Source organism: Hylobates moloch, unplaced genomic scaffold, assembly GCF_009828535.3.
Source record: "Hylobates moloch isolate HMO894 unplaced genomic scaffold, HMol_V3 SCAFFOLD_6, whole genome shotgun sequence".
NCBI classification, from domain to species: Eukaryota; Metazoa; Chordata; class Mammalia; order Primates; family Hylobatidae; genus Hylobates; species Hylobates moloch.
The window spans coordinates 79086413-79102922 of NW_026652281.1; the positions used below are offsets into that span (position 1 = coordinate 79086413).

General features: G+C 49.7%; 1 protein-coding gene across 2 annotated transcripts in view; it reads right to left on the reverse strand.

The window, feature by feature from the left end:
* Nucleotides 1-16510, reverse strand: part of GTF3C1 (general transcription factor IIIC subunit 1) — an 89727-nt gene that overhangs the window by 27798 nt on the left and 45419 nt on the right. For both annotated transcript variants that reach the window (XM_032157185.2, XM_058440848.1), the window contains exons 11-22: nucleotides 14212-14348; nucleotides 12628-12781; nucleotides 10082-10185; nucleotides 9115-9299; nucleotides 6685-6966; nucleotides 6238-6383; nucleotides 4678-4775; nucleotides 4100-4196; nucleotides 3821-3998; nucleotides 1092-1233; nucleotides 533-668; nucleotides 43-124 (exon numbers count right to left, since the gene is read on the reverse strand). In XM_032157185.2, coding sequence (XP_032013076.1) covers nucleotides 43-124; nucleotides 533-668; nucleotides 1092-1233; nucleotides 3821-3998; nucleotides 4100-4196; nucleotides 4678-4775; nucleotides 6238-6383; nucleotides 6685-6966; nucleotides 9115-9299; nucleotides 10082-10185; nucleotides 12628-12781; nucleotides 14212-14348 — 1741 coding nt within the window. The remainder of the gene's footprint in view (nucleotides 1-42; nucleotides 125-532; nucleotides 669-1091; nucleotides 1234-3820; nucleotides 3999-4099; nucleotides 4197-4677; nucleotides 4776-6237; nucleotides 6384-6684; nucleotides 6967-9114; nucleotides 9300-10081; nucleotides 10186-12627; nucleotides 12782-14211; nucleotides 14349-16510) is intronic.

The window sequence follows — 16510 nt, forward strand, 5'->3', positions numbered from 1 at the left end:
GGTACCATATTTACTTCTGGGGTGAACGCCCAGCACACATACCTCTGGCACTGAGGGGCATTGGGCGCTTGGACAGAAATGTCTGGAGCCTCACTGTGAGTCCATTCTCTGCGGCGGTGTTCTCCTGTGAGACAAGCACAGCACTGGGATGAAGCATGAGCTTCCACAAATCCCCAGCCGCCCAGAGTAACAAATGCACCAAGGTCTCTGAGGAAGCTAAGGGCCGCTGTGCACTGACGGCCAGGGGCTGGAGTCTCCTGCCACCTGCTTTACCATTGCTCATGCACTCCCTCCTGGAGGACCTGTGTCACCCAGACCTTCTGATCCTTCTTTAAAAAGGAATACCTGTCCACGTCACAGAGTAAGTTAGCATCCACTGGGAAAAAAAACAGGCCAGGCACACATTTAAGGGGCCTGACGCACCTTCAACACAAACAGAAGCCAGTATTTGAGTCTCTGGTCAGGCAGGGACGGACAGGAGGGCGAGTAGCGAGGACCCCTGAGATTGTAGTCCGGTGTGACGCACACCCACCTTTTTGGCCTGGTTGATGATGTAGCTGGTCCAGATCCAGTTGCGCTTGAGGTGTCCATAGAAGCTGGAATCGAGCCCTGCGGCGCCCAGCCCATCTCCGGGGATCAAGCCTTCATCTACCACCTCACGGCTTCCACTAAAAGATAGGAAATCAACAGAAAAGAGCTCTTCTTGGTCATCACCGAAAAAGAGAGCCCATGGCATGGGGTGAGGGACATTTATTTATAACCAACTTTCACCTTTCCAGAAAAACACCCCACAGGTAGCAATGAAGAATTTGGGGGCCCTAAGTGTTGATCGGTTTTCACTTTTGCAAGATAAGTCAAAAATCCAGATTTTTATATAAAATTCCCAAAATAAATTTTGACAACCGATTACATTTTTAAAAACAAGATGTGGGCTAAATAAAGTATGTCTGGAGCCAGCCATCTGCAGCCTCTGCACCGGAGACACAGGCCGTCTGGCCTGACATCCTAAGCCAGACAAGGGCGGGCAGGCATCTGAAATGAGCACCACCACAGCCCAGTCCTGGCCGGCCGCGCTTGGGACGGACACGCACGTGGTGTACTCCAGCATGGCGCACTTGCGCTCCAGGTTGTGCTTGTCCATGGCGCTCTCCTGCTCCTTCTGCAGGCTGCCCTCCTCGTCACTGCCCTGGTCTGTGCTGCTGTTCTTCCTGACGCGCGGGCAGCGCACCACGCCTGGAAAACCAAACATCAGGGTGACCAATCACGCCTTCCTGCTGCAGCTCTGGTGGCTACTGCCTCTGGCTGGGTGGGGAAGATTGGATTCCCTGCCTGTGAAAAGGCTTCCTGGCCACTGGGGGGTCTGAGATTGGTAAGACCTCTTTGTACAAAATATCCACACAAGAAAGTCAGAGGGAACAGAGGAAGAGAGTTGGAGTGCTGGTGGGTGACCTGAGGAAAGGGTCTATGCCAGACTGAATTCACTGAAGACAGAAGGCAGGTAGGCAGTCGAGAGAGCCCGGCAGGCTTAGGGAGTCCAGCGCAAGGGAAACCCAGGCCTTCCTGCCTCCCGGAAAGCCCCAGGAGCTGCTGGGGCCAAGGTGGCAGAAACAACTGCCCTTGCTGGTGGTGGCAGGGATACAGAGGGGCCTGCACAGATTGCTGAGATGCACTGCATGCAGCAGGCCTGGGCCCCACCTGGCTCCAGGAGCAGCCAGATGTCTCCTAAGTGCTCAAGAGGTTTGCTAAGGGAGTTGAGAAATGATATCCAGTTATTCTATAAGGCAGAAAATTGCATTCCTTGCAAAGAAATATAAAATACCACTAAAAGCACTGCTTGATAGGTGAGGGAAGGTTTGCAGACTCTCAAAGACTCTCTCTTAGCAGGCTTGCAGACCTTGGCTTGATGGCATGGCCGGTGGGGCCAGGGTCAGTGGGAGCTCAAGCCCCACACCCAGCAGCTGGAACTTTACATGAGACGCCTTGCCCAACTTCACCTTGGGCCATATGGTGGCGGCAGTGGAGCTCTCAGCTTAGAAATAAACTAAGATTCAGGGGGGTTACAAGTAGCTTGCCCAAGGTCACCCGTTTGAATGGACCCTTGAAACTAACAGTATTTAAGGCAAAGCTTCTCTCTTATAAATAACAGCGGCACCACAGGTCTGCTTGTGAAAAATGCAGACTCTCCGGATAGGGCCCAGTAATCAGCATTTAATATGCTCCTCAGGTGATTCTTACGCAGGCTAATGTTCATGCAACACCTGCTCTAAAAGATGACTGCATCTCATTATATGATGCTTTTCCCCTCATCCTTGGGGCAGAACCTCTTCAAATGTTTATTGAATGAAGGGACAATCAATGCTTGATTAATGGGGCTCAATAAGCCTCTGCCATTTCTGCTCATGAACACCTAAAGGGATGGAAATTCACCAATTGTCAGGCCTGAAAAACTTTGGTGCAAATTCATGCTGGTTCACAAATTTTTATCTAGATATAAATGTAGGGGAATTAGAGCATTATTAAAATCTAAATTGGCAAAAGCCTAGCTCACTGCTGAATGCCAGAGGATTCTATGAAACACCCTGTTCTAAAATATGTCTGGACCCATGAAAGTTTCTAAATACAAGTGCTATTACTCTTGGCATTAAATAATTCTGCCAAGCAAAATGTGTGACTCCCACTTCGCAAAAATCAAAGTGTGATACTGGATCTTTCAGCTTTAAGAAGGGAGGAGCAGAATGGAACTCCTCTTGGAGGTGCAAGCTGAACATGGCTTCCTTTCCCTCCTGGTAGAGGTGGCAGGAAAAGGCCAGGTGGAGAGAGGCCTGGAGGAAAAGCACCGCAGGGGAGGCTCTCTTGCCTTCCGCAGACCCTCCATGCATCTGATCCACATTTACAGGATGCCAACTATGCAGCCGGCACTTTGTGACACATCATAGGGATGGAAGCCAACTATTCTAGGCACAAGGAACTCCCAGGATGAAATGGAATGATGCTATAAAGGTGTGGACAGGCTTTCTCTGAGAGGTGACACCTGAAGTAGGAGTGGGCATCTGACAAGCCAGTGTGGGAAGGAGGGTCCCCCTAGGGAGGGAGAGAGGTGTAGGCAGAGGCTCCCCACAAAGCCCAACTCAGCCAAGTCACCAGCACATCGGGTCAGTTCCCTCCAAAACACCTCTAGGCCTGCCCTGTCCTCCTCACTGTCACCAGTGGATGCCACTCTCCTCCCACCCACATGGCCTCCTCTCTTTCTCCAACATACTACTCAGGGCCTCAGCTTGTGTCACTGCCCCTGCCTGGGATGCCCTCCCCAGCTCTGGCCCGGGCTGGCTCTGCCTCATCCTATAGAATTCAGTTCCAGTGTCTCCTCCTCAGCAAGGCTGCTCCTGAGCCCTGGAATAAACACCACCCCAACCAACACCTAGGCCCTCATTGCACTCCTGTGAGCTGTGTCTCCTCTTCACACTAGATTTTGAGTCTCAGGAAGGCAGGGTGGGGTGTGTTCTCATTGTGGCACAGTCAGGCACAGGAAGTGACACACAGCCGGTGTGTTTAATAAATACCTACTCAACGAACAAATGAAGACAAAGTGCTGCTACTTGGGCTCAACTGGGTGGGGGAACCAGGAGCACGCACCCCATTCAAGGCCTGCCACTCTGCTTTCCAAGGGAGCCCCAGGGGTGCTCTGGGCCTCTGGGTCTGGGGAGCACTTGGAACATACCACTGGTTGAGGCAACTCCTAGGCTTTTCTAGCCCTAAATCCCAGTTAGCACACAGAAAGGAGCAAAAGCAGCCAGGTCCAGCAGAGACAGCCGACACCCACCTAGTGGGGTGTTGAGGCAGACGCACTGCAGGTCAAACCAGTAGTTTTCCACATCCTGCATCGAGTTCAGGACATAGAGGCGCCTCTCGAAGGGCCGGCTGCTGCGGGCCAGGTTATAATGTGGGTCGCAGATGGTGGTGTCAACAATGACTGCATTCTTCTTCAAGAAGACAAAGACCTAAGGGGAGACACCAGACACGGAGAACCCACATTGGGTTTGGCTGCTTGGAGACGGTTTAACAATCAGAATTTCCTTCGTTTGGGCTTGAGGGACATTACCTGATCTTTATCCTGAAACTTTTCCGTGGGACCAAACTGTAGCAGCCCCATGTAGCACAGCCTCTGAAGGTTCTCCACCACCGAAAAAATGTACCGCCTAGAAAACAGAGGGGGCGGAAGGTTCCCATCACACCACACTCGCAGCTGGCCGCAGGGGTCTGCATGTAGGGTGAGGGGTGCGACTTCCTTCTTCTCTTTTCCACCTGGTCACTGGAGGACCAGCCTCAAGCCTACACTGCACTGAGGCCCAGAATTACCCAACCTAACACCCAACCAGGGCCACAGAGATCAACCCCACTGGGGATTTGATTTGGAAAGTAAAAGTAATGAAAGGGAAAAAAAAATTCCGATACTTGCAGACATTAGCAGCAGATTTTACTTTAAAAGAACCTTCAAATCAAGTAATAAAATGTACCAGCCCATACTTCATTAATATTAGTAACTTAATAAGAATCTTGAGTTTTTACAAGCTGGAAGTTAGAAACCTTTTCCTCTTCCTGTTGAATGATGGCTCAGAGCCCTGACTTAAGGGTTTGTTTGGACCTGCAACCACTCTGGGTCAGGTTCAATGGCCTCACCTCTTGTACAGAAGCTGCTGCCGAATGGGCCTGGGGAGAAAGCGGATCAGCGTGTGCTTCTTCAGCGGGTCGTTCAGAAATTCCTCCAGGTTGTCCACCTGAAGAGGTGATGTGCAGGTTCAGCTCACCCTGAGGGCCAGGGCGACCTGCAAGAATCTTGAAAAAGTGCTTGCCACTATTTTCTGACCATGGTCTCCCTGAACCTGCCCACTGGGCTCTCCTTCCTGCCCCACCAAGTGCCCCTGCATCTCTGCCTTTGGCCTTGCTGCCCCTCCTCTCCAGCCCATCTACCACACTGCAGAGGGCAATAAACAGGTGCCCTCATACCCTGTTGGTGGGTATAGAAATTGCTAAACCTTTCCCTGGGGCAACATAAGAATATATACATTTATATTAAACAAGAAAAGATGAGATAGAGAACACGCGTTCCTTTTGAAGCCAGTGATTCTGCTCCTATCCTTACCCAAAGGAAAAAATGCTGGAGCCACCAATCTATGTCTACCCAAAAGGTATTCATCAACATGTAGGAATAAATACCTACTCAACAGTAGCAAGAAAGTGGAATTTAAATGTCCAAAAGTAGAAAATATTATGGTTAAATAAGACACATAAGAATACTATGAATCTACTTAATATCAAGTCTAAAAAGTTAATGATGCAAAAAATACGAAACATTCTTTAGTCAAAAGCACAGACAATAAAATAGTGAATATAGTTTCAATTCAGTTTTTTTTTTTTTTTTTTTTTTAAGGGAGATCACACACACACCCGTGTACATACAAGTATGGCAAAGCAATAAAAGACTACAAAAAACTTACCAAGAAGATAATTACTTAGTAGTAATTACCTCTCTGAGTGATACAGTTATGGGTAATTTCTATTTTATCTTTCTCTATTTACCAAATTTCTAAAAACAACATGTTTTGGCCGGGTGCAGTGGCTCACGCCTGTAATCCCAGCACTTTGGGAGGCCGAGGCGGGCAGATCACGAGGTCAGAAGATTGAGACCATCCTGGCTAACATGGTGAAACCCCGTCTCTACTAAAAATATAAAAAATTAGCGGGGCGTGGTGGTAGGCGCCTGTAGTCCCAGCTACTCGGGAGGCTGAGGCAGGAGAATGGCGTGAACCCGGGAGGCGGAGGTTGCAGTGAGCAGAGATCGCGCCACTGCACTCCAGCCTGGACGACAGAGCAAGACTCCGGCTCAAAAAAAAAAAAAAAAAAAAAACAGTTTTATTGTTGTAATATAATTGTCTATCTTTCTGTCCACCTACCTACCAATAGATCCATTTAGAAGAGTGAATCTTTAAAGTATTTACCCCTGTCAACCACCCACCCATCCACCCAATCATCTTTCTAATCTAATCTAGTCTAATCTATCTCGAACAAATCCTTAAAGTATTTTCCCTTGACTGAGCATCTGCCTATCCATCTATCCACCCATCCATTCATCTGGGCAACCCCAGGTCTTCAAGTATCCTCCCTTGCCCAGGTGAGTGTAGGCCCTCCAGCCCAGAGCCGAGGGGCCAGTCCTGTGATGATGGCTCCTGTCACCAATACCTTGTAGCTGACTTGCACAATCTGGATGAAGATGGAGAGGGGAAGGCAGAGGAGGATGTCGCTGACGAGAGCCCAGCCAAAGCCGAAGTCCCTGTGGACTGGGAGTGGGGGGATGTACCGCATCCACGAGGCATCATCCACATACACTAGGAAAAAAACTCACGGTTACCCCTGGCAGCCAGGATCCCAGTCACCATAGTGACACGTGGTAACGTCATCTCCCAGGAGGTCTTGCTGTCCTTACCCCTAACTTGAGGAAAATTCTACTTGTCAGGCAGGAATAAAGATGAGGAAGAAAGCCTGCATTTCAGGAAGTGTGGATTATGTTTCCATTTGGATCAGAGGCTGCAGCCAGTTTATATAAGGAAAAGGAACTATCATGTTTCTCCCTGGATCCTACTACTGGGCCTGCCTGCCCCAGGTGTAGGAGTGGCAGGGGCCTCTCACCTGTCTCCGTGGCAAGCTCCACTTCAGCCTCCCAGGTGACACCGTCTTGGCTGCCTTTAGATGGGGCTTCAGAGCAGGCCTCCCAGGCACTTCCAGAGGAGGATGGCCGGATGCCTGCCCTGCCTGACTCGTGCTTTATCGTTCTCCGTTCACTGATGAGGCTTGGCTTCTCCATGGTGTTGCTGGCAGGGTGCCCGTAGATGAGGTACCACAGAAACATGTGGACCACCCGCAGGCGAGGCATTTTGGGCAGAAACCCTAGAGAACGCCCCAGTCCGGGAACTAAAGCAAGAAAGGGAGAGGGCGGTGCTTGAAAAATCCCATACTGAATTCAGTTTAATTCATTAAAAAATGATTGAGTACCACTATGTGCCAGGGGCCAGAAAGATGGCAAATATTCTTACTGTCTTAGAGCTTACTTTCTAAGGGGCAAGAACTGATAATAAAATATAATATCTAAAATAGCCCATCAGATGAAAACAACTGGTGCAGAAAATAAAGCACAGATGGGAGGAGGGCTGCAGTTCTACAAAAGGAGAGGCTTCACTGGGGAGCCTTAGAGTGAACTCCAGTTGGTGAAGGAGCTGCCGGCAGTGCAGAACCCTTGGGGCGTGCCTACAGGGCAAATGCAAGGGGCCTGAGGTGGGGGTGTGCCCCGCACATTCCTGGAAAGGGAAGTGGAGCAAGGAAGCAGAGCGCAGGACCTGCGGCAGGAGAGCAACCAAGCAGGGAACCAACAAGGAGGGTGGGAAGGCTTGGATGCCCCTCCACATCTCATGTTGGCATGTAATCCTCAGTGCTGGTGGTGGGGCCAGGTGGGAGGCATCTGGGTATGGGTGATCCCTCATGGCTTGGTGCCATCCTCATGAGATCTGGTTGTTTAAAAGTGTGTGGCACCTCCCCCAACTCTCTCTCTTGCTCCTGCTTTTGCCAGGTGATATGCCTGCCCCCCTTCACCTTCTGTCATGGCTGGAAGCTTCCTGAGGCCTCAGTAGAACCCAAGCAAATGCTGGCACCATGCTTCCTATACAGCCTGTAGAACTGTCAGCCAATTAAGCCTCTTTTCTTTACAAATGACCCAGCCTCAGGTATGCCTTTATAGCAGCATAAGAACGGCCTAACAGAGGGCCTGAGAAGCTACTGGATAAGGATTTCTGGCTTGATGAGAACTGTGCCAAATATTCCATAATCTCAGTTTTTGTTGTTTGTTGTTGTTGTTGTTTTGAGACAAAGTCTTGCTCTGTTGCCCAGGCTGGAGTACAGTGGCATGATCTCAGCTCACTGCAACCTCCACCTCCCTGGTTCAAGCAATTCTCCTGCCTCAGCCTCCCAAGTGGCTGGGATTGTAGGCACCACACCCAGCTAATTTTTGTATTTTTAGTAGAGACGGGTTTTCACCATGCTGGCCAGGATGGTCTCGATCTCCTGACCTCATGATATGCCCCACTTGGCCTCCCAAAGTGTTGGGATTACAGGCATGAGCCACCACACCCAGCCATCTCAGTTCTTTTAAAGGGGCTTATTTCTTTGTTGATACAAATGCGCTGTTGCTTGGTTTTCCCCAGTGAGAGATGATGGCTGTGAGAGGAGATAGGCACAGCAAGAGGGTGCAGAACAGGCAGTCAGAAGGCCCACCCGAGGAACACCCGTGCTGCCCCTGGTCCATTCGAGTGCAAATGCTGTCTAGTTGCACACACTCACGCTGCTGTTCCTCTTTCACCTGTGCCTTCTAACAGGGAAACCTTGAGAGTAAAGGCCACACTGTGGGGCTGCAGCCCTGGGAAAGGGAAGTCACACACACAACCTCTTCCACTTGGAATCCCTGGGTCTGCTGTGTCCTGGACCTGACGCTGCCTGACAGACAGCCGGGCCCCAGTGAGTCAAGTTTGCCCTCCTTCCTGAACCAGCACATGTGCCGTGGCCCGGAGAGGAGCTGAGCATCCTGATTATAATGCCATGGCCACCTGCCTTGCTCAGTACAAGTTTAGAAATGAGGGATGAGGGAACCTGTCAGCGCTCCAACTCTGAGGAAATTATAGGAGCACTCAGACTCATCAATGACTGTGCTGCCAGGGGATTCGTCGAGTTGGGACAGGGAGAAATTTTCTATAGTTTGTAGAATGTTCCAGCTCAAGGACGTTCAGCAGAAGAAATTAATCTTTCCTCATATTGGGATCTAGCAGGATTTCATCTGAATCTCTCCAAAGCCTTGTAAGGTATGGCAGGCAGAATTGTTCCCATTTTTGCAGATAGGCAAACAGATGCTGGAAGAAGTTATGCAGCCAGAGTAGCAGGATCCAGCCCACAGCTCAGACACGATTCTTCTGACTGCGGCTCGGAGCTCAGATGGAGAGGACCAAGTGCCTCAAACATTGTCATACAAACAACAAATCAAATGTAACTAAACACAGACAAGAAGCTGCAGCTTACCTACAATGGGGTGATAATTTCTAAGTGGGGTTATGCCCATTTTATTATCACTTTTTTTCATCCGTCCGCTTTCTGATCTAGAGGAAGCACTCAGCTGAGAGTCCCCTGATCCACTTGGGCCCTCTTTTCCTTGACTGTCTTCTTCTGCCTCCCCTTGGGGCACTGGAGGCTGGGAAGTTTTAACCCTGCAGTTCAAATAAACATGCAATAATGTACTGAGAAAATCAAGGGCTAAGAGAAAGGACAGAGTCTGTCCGCATGAATCAGATACAGCCTCTTGGCCTGGGGGTTTCAAATTCTGCTCCCTGTAGGGGCCAGGGAGATGATGCAAACAAAATGTCAGGTCACTGAAACTTTTGGGGGTGGTGGGGATTGTGAGGCCCTGGAGAGACGACCCCCACTTATGGGTGCTGCCTTGTGAGAAAGGGAACCCAATGTGCTAAATCTTCGGACATGTGTATCAACGCTAGAAGTCAGGAATTATATGAGAAATTAACCAGCAACTGATTCAAAGTATGTGTGGCCAATACTTGGCAGATCCCACAAACTAGCATGTGCAAGCCAGATCAGCCCTCTGCCTGCCTGTGAGAGTTTCTAGTTGAGACACAGCTGAGAACTTTCTCCCTCTCCTGAGTTTTCTCTCAGCTCATTACATGGTTTGTGAACAAAATTAGAAAAGATCTGAGAAAGGCAACCAAAATCACTGTGAGTCATTATGAGACTGAGTGACTGTCAGACATCAGAGGCCTATGATGGGAGTGCTCTGTCCACACTCTATCAGACAGAATAAAGACCATTAGGACTAAATTGGTCCTTATTGAGACTAGGAGATCATGAACCATGAACTCCAAACCAACAAATTCACTGATCCATGCCGGTATAAAGAAAGGGCTCTTCTGGATTGCTGTAGGCTGACACACAGGCCTGGCAGCCTTGCTATGGGTTCTTCCCAGGCGCCTCCACTTGCCTGTTGGCTGTGCTTGAATTGGAGATCCGGAAGCGGACCTGCTCGATGGCACTTCTCACCAGAGGGTCGTTCTGGTCCATGGACGGGTGCACCACCAGATCCACCTGGAGAGAGAGGTTGGAGCATCCCACAGGGTGAGGGAAGAGCTGAGGAAGACTTGGCTCCACAAGTCGATTCCTAGTGGAACCTCAGTCATATCTGTTTTCATTAACATTTCCAAAACACAATTAGGAGATCGAAACAAAATTTGTTGCTGAACAGTTTGCTGGTACAGCTACTGGCGGCGAAATTCCTCAAGTGACCAAGCGATCAGGCTCTGCCATGGGTGCCGGGGCTGCTCAGCGCCACTGAGGAATCTGGCCTGGACACAGAGCCGTCCCCCCTGCAAGTCCCTCACTGGGCTGTCACAGCCCACTGGTCTCTGTTGCTACCTGGTGGGCTGCTCCGTGCCCTCTTCCCACTATCTGAGAATTTCCCAGTTGCTCGTGAGTCCTGAGGGCTTCCATCTGGAAAAGGTAAGCGGCTTTCATTAATCTACCCTTGCTGAGAGTGCCGTCATGGGACTCCTGCCAGGCGCACGTCCAAACAAACCGGCAGAGGATTTAGAGCTGCTTTTGTTGTTTTACCTTTTCCGAGCTACTGAAGCTCAACAGTTAAGGTGGTTATCATTTCATGAGAGATACACAGGATGTAAAACAGACTGTGTGGAAGGGAAGTAACTTGAATGCCCAACAGGGAGAGGTGGAGTGGGGCAGGGTGTGTGTGAGCACACCAGCCATGTTGTAGCAGGTGAGGATGGCCAGGCCCCCAGGGAGCCAGGCTTCTTGCCTGTCTCTGCTGAGGCCAGGGACAGCAACGTCAGGCTGTCTGAGCATCCACTCTGGCCAGCAGCTTCATGCTGAACATGGGCTCAGAAAGATCTGGAAACAGGGGGCAGGAAGCAACGTCTAGACAAGGGCTCCCGAATGCCACACTTGGCTCATTTTCTCCCAATCCTCATTTGTGAAATAAGGACCACCCCGCCCCCACCCCCAACCAGCAGCTTTGTGGTTTTGTGAAGCTCGAATGAGACGCAGTAAGGCAACATTTCAGAGAATTCAAAGGCAAGGGAGAAATATACAGCATTCACATTGCCCCACTTTCCGGGCAAGACACAGGAGCAAAGGCAAAAGACTGACACAGGTGCACCAGCTCCAGCTCACATAGCCCCAGCAGATCAAAGGCTGCCAGCAGCACATGCTCTGGGTGCCAGAGAAAGTCCTGCCTGGAAACCTACGCTGGTACTAGAGTCACATGCACACGACGGAAGCCCTTTCCAGCCGGAAAAAACAGCTACTGTAGTGGGACCTTGTGGCAAGAGGCCTGGGCACTTTCATTTTTGAGGTTATGTGGCCCCCCATGCTTACCCGCTGCCCCCATCCCTCGCCCACTCCCTCCAGCAATGCCTGGAGACACAGCTGATGCCTATGCCTGCCTGTCTCTCCCTAACCCTAGACTGGAAGGTGGAGGGGGTTACTGTCTTCAGTGACTGCACTCTTTGAAGATCAACAGAAATCGAAGGCACCGCTACTACTGGGCTGCAGTTTTTCTTGGCCTTCACTGAGAGAGGTCAGCACAGGAACCCACTGCTCAGGGAACAAGTGGCAGGCTGGTGGGGGAGTGGGGAGCAGGGGGCCAGGGGACATTATTGTTTTATTTTAAAAATACTTATAGCAGATATAAAAACTGATGAGAGCTGTCAATGTGGAAAGGATAGACACTGTTGTTTCTTAAGTTTTTTGTACTGCTCTGTAGTTTTCAAATTTCTCAAAAAATAAAAGCAGAAAAGCAAAAATGACCCTGCTAGCTTATTAAGAAAACAAAATATCAATGCAGAGCTTTCTTAAGGCAGAGATTTAAAATGCAGTCAGAAGAAAAGGTCAGGAAATTACGAGTGACTGTCCCCACACAACCATTCCCTTTGGCCCTGGTGCCTGGCTGTACCATCACAAATTACCCTGACCGTGAAAAACGTGTGCCTTAGAATGTCCGTGAAGCTGCTGAGCTACAGTTGCTATGGGAATGCATCCCTCCCAAATTTTAAATTTTACAGAAATAGGTATGTCGAGGCAGAAGAGATGTACTGCTCCCATCGGATAACCCGGCAGCATACCCTCACTGACTCGATGCCATCGCTTCCTCTGGGATGTTGCCTCAGCTCTCCAAGGAAAGCATTCTTGCTGCTTAGTCTAAATTTCCCACCTAAATGTTATTTCATTTGTCCCGCAATGACTGAACTTCAATATGCCTCCGCCTGCCTTCTGCTTCTTCAAGGCTGGATGCCTGTGCAGCTGCTGCTTGGAGTTGACATGCTTTACAATCCTAGCAAGTTTTTGCTCTTTTCTGTTTCCAGCTAACCCGTATTCCCCCAATCAGGAGGCATAATGGGAAATTCCAAGTCACTGGTAATAAAGCAACTACCAGGACACAGCAATGACAAGAGAAGCTAGACAAAAACTTCCAAAAGCACGAGGCTGGCTCTGGGCATCGGGGGAGGCCCTGGTTACCTTCTTCTTGATGCCATCTTGAATGACGGTGGTCCGATACAATCGCAAGAGACCTTCCTCAGACAGGTTCCGCACCAAGCGGACAATGGACTTCTTGCAGCACTTGGTGGACACGCCTTCCTGCTTCTCCTGATCCATGATCATCTTCTGAATCCTAGGCATCACAAAATAAGCAGATAACACTCCCAATCTCAACGTGGAAGGCCTTCCTCAGCCCAGGCAACAGAGACATGCCTCATGATACCCAACAGAAACAGGGAAGGATCAAAGGGGGTTTCCCCATCCTGGAAAGAATGATTTCTTGGGGCGTTAATGATTGTTTCCCTCTGTGGCAAATGTATCAGGTAAGGACAAGCCACCAAAGACAGCAGCTCCACAGCTGAGCCTTTCACCGGCAACTCAAGAGACTACGATTTGAGATCATGATGGCAGGGAAACTGGGCACCTTGATAGAAACCTGTCTTCACCAAGTCGAATGCTAATCTAACACCCAGATAAGGGCTGCTCTGGTTTATCACTAGCCCCTAAGATCTGAAGTGCATTTTGTCTTCTCTCTGGATACATCTTCCTCTAGGTCTTACTGAGTCACTATGGTGATCCTTCTAGATCACTGATCATAGAATGCAGGGCCAGTGGGCGTGGTGGCTCACGCCTATAATACCAGCACTTTGGGAAGCCAAGACGGGCAGATCACTTGAGGTCAGGAGTTCAAGACCAGCCTGGCCAACATGGTGAAACCCCATCTCTACTAAAAATACAAAAATTAGCCAGGTGGGTGCCTGTAATCCCAGCTACTCAGGAGGCTGAGGCAGGAGAATTGTTTGAACCCAGGAGGTTGCATCATGCACTCTAGCCTGGGTGTCAGAGTGAGACTCCATCTCAAAAAAAAAAAAAAAAGAAAAGAAAATAGAATGCAGGGTCAAAAGGGACATTAGGAACACCTAGTTAAACCTCTCATGGCTCAGAGGCGAACAAGGTGACAGTGTGTGCAGATGGTCCCTACCCCCTCCCATTCAGTCCTCGTTAGACACGGAGTATGAGGAAGAAGCCATGTCCCTGATGGAGGGTAAGGCTCCTCCTCACCGAGTGGCTCTCACATTGGGTGCCTCAGAAGCCTTAAAGATGCCACCCAGGAGGTGGTGGTGATGGGAGCTTACAAAAACCATATCAGAGTTCAGAGCCTCTACTCCATCCCAAACACAGAAGCTCTACTTGTGTCTCTTGTTTTTTCTCCTCCAGAAGACTCTATTTGCGCAAAATACACCACAGAGAACTAAAAGTCTGGAAGTAATGCTACTACCCGCTTAAGTGTCTCCATAGCCCTTCTGGAGCAACCATCTTCCAGGTAAGGAAAAGACAAACACACTTTCCCTGTGACTTCTGCTTCCTGCTCAGTCATTTTCTCTCTGTCTAGCATGCTGATATTCCTCAGTATCTGCTCCTTTTGAATAAGAGTAAACTCTAAATCCTCCCTACTGCAACAGAGATTTGAATGCCCCTTAGTGGTGTCCGTGGCTTGTGATGACCAACTGGTAGGAGGATTACTGTTAGTGCAAGCAGACAGACAGACGGACAGCTCCTTACGTGAATAAACTCTCGATTAAGCGAAGATTGGTGACAGCTTCTATGATCAGATTCCTGCGTTTCAGCAGTCGGTAAGTTTCGTGTGGTTTGTCTTGGCCTGAGCTGTGCCTCCCAGTCTTCAGGGAACTGCTACTCTCCTAGAACAGAGACCGAAAGCACAAGATGCAATGGGCTCGGCAAGGCTTGGGGGACACGCACCACTCCTGTGGGTGCACTGGCCCTCTTCAAGAAACTTCTACTCCCATCTTTCAAGAAGGGAAGCCAAGCAGCCTGTTCTCCTACACAGAATCCCACTACTCTACCATCTCAATGCTTTGAAAATCAAAGACATTGGCCAGCAGAGGACCCCGGGCCACTTTATGAAGGTCAGCTGGTTTCAGGACAGAAATCAGAGGCATCTACTCCAGCAACTCCTGAAAAGGTGGAAGGTGTCCCCTCAATTCCCCCTTGGTTCTCCCATAGAGGAATGGAAGAAACTGACGTACGGACAATTACATGCCAGGTATTGTTGGGCTTTTTTCATCAAAAACTCTTAACACTTTTATCATCATAGTTCCCATTTTACAGAAGAAGAAACCAGGGCTCTGTGTGGCTAACTTTCCAGAGTCTCATGGGGAGTGAACGTGCCAGGATGGGCCCTCGGACTCCAGATGGAAGAAGCCAGGGAAGTCTCTGGGCAAAAAGTGACATGAGGTAGAGGGGGGCTCTTGAGTTCAGAAGAGGTTTCCTTGAGGAAAATTAGGATGAGTGGATCTGTGCTTCCTCTTCTATCCCCACTAAATTGTCTACTTCTCTTGTAATGCCTTTCTCTCTTAATGAGCTTAAAATGAACCTGTTTCACCCAACACTGGATCAAAATCTGAAAGCCCAAAGGTGAACCCTATATGGAAAAGAAATCCTAACTCTAATACACATCTTGTGACTCACTGGACCCAAGTCAATACCTTATGGTAGCCCCAGGGCATGTTCTGCTTATCACCTCCCAGCTTGGAGTAGCACTTTCAGGAAATGAGAAAGCGCCCAAGGCGGTCACTCGGTGATGGTGCCTGAATGGCCAGGCCCCAGCCCACTTCCCTGCCTACTGTGGGGGCTCCGGGCAAGACACAGTTCTTTGCTGAAGGGGGAAAAAATCAAAGATTCAAGAGGAGTCCTAAGAGGGGCAGAAAGTCTTTTGTTCACCCTTGTGTTTCAGGGTGAAAAGTTTGGGGGAAAACCACGTGAGTGAATCTAGCCAGTTTCCATGGGGCTGCTGGACAGCAAAGGGAACGTGCTCTGCCAAGAGCCTCCCTGCAAACAGTGGGTGCCATTCTTCTCAGCAAGGACGCGGGGAGGACCACGGTGCTGCCATTACTCTGGGAATGGACTTCCATCAGAGAGAGGAAGAGCTGAACTAGGAAACAAGCCAGGGACTTTAAGACCTGGTGGGAATGCACAGAGGTGCAAAGGGGATGGCAGGGGGAGGAAGGCAGGTGGGACTCTAGGGGAGCTGCTGGGCTTCACTGCTGGCAGGCCCGGCCTCCCTGGTTAGAAACAATGCCAATCCTGACTCCATAGAGAGTTGTGGCAGCCAATGAACAGAAAAGGCCTGAAAGGGTCTAGAAAAAAATCAACGCCACACCCCATCACCTCTGCCATAGGAACACTTCCAAAGCACAAGCCTCCATTCCAGAAAGGGAGAAGCAGCGTAGGGTAGGTACCGCGCAGGCAAGTTACTCCATCCTAGGGGCCTCGCTTTCCTCTCACATACCAAAGCTGACATTGACCTTACAGGGCTGAATGAAACAGCAGTGGCCAGGCGCAGTGGCTCACGCCTGGAATCCCAGCACTTTGGGAGGCTGAGGCGGGAGGATCACTTGAGCCCAGGAGTTTGAGATCAGCCTGGGCAACATGATGAAACCATCTCTACAAAAAAATACAAAAATTAGCCAGGCACAGTGGCATGTGCCTGCAGAAGAGGAAACCTGCAGTCCCAGCTACTCAGGAGGCTGAAGCAGGAGGATCACTTGAGCTCAGGAGGCGGAGGCTGCAGTGAGCCGAGCTCGCACCACTGCACTCCATCCTGGGCACCACAGCAAGACTCTGTCTCAAAAAAATTAATTAATTAAAAAAATACATAAAGAAACAGCAGCAACATCATCAAAAGCCACCCCAGATCATGCATCTACTCCATGCTAGGTGCCTCGTTCTCTACTCAGTTCTCTACTCATTTCCAAAATACAGGGGGTGGCACTGGTAGTGTCTGAGGTACTGTTATGTCACAAGTGTTGACATGGCATTAGGTGAACCGAATCACATAATG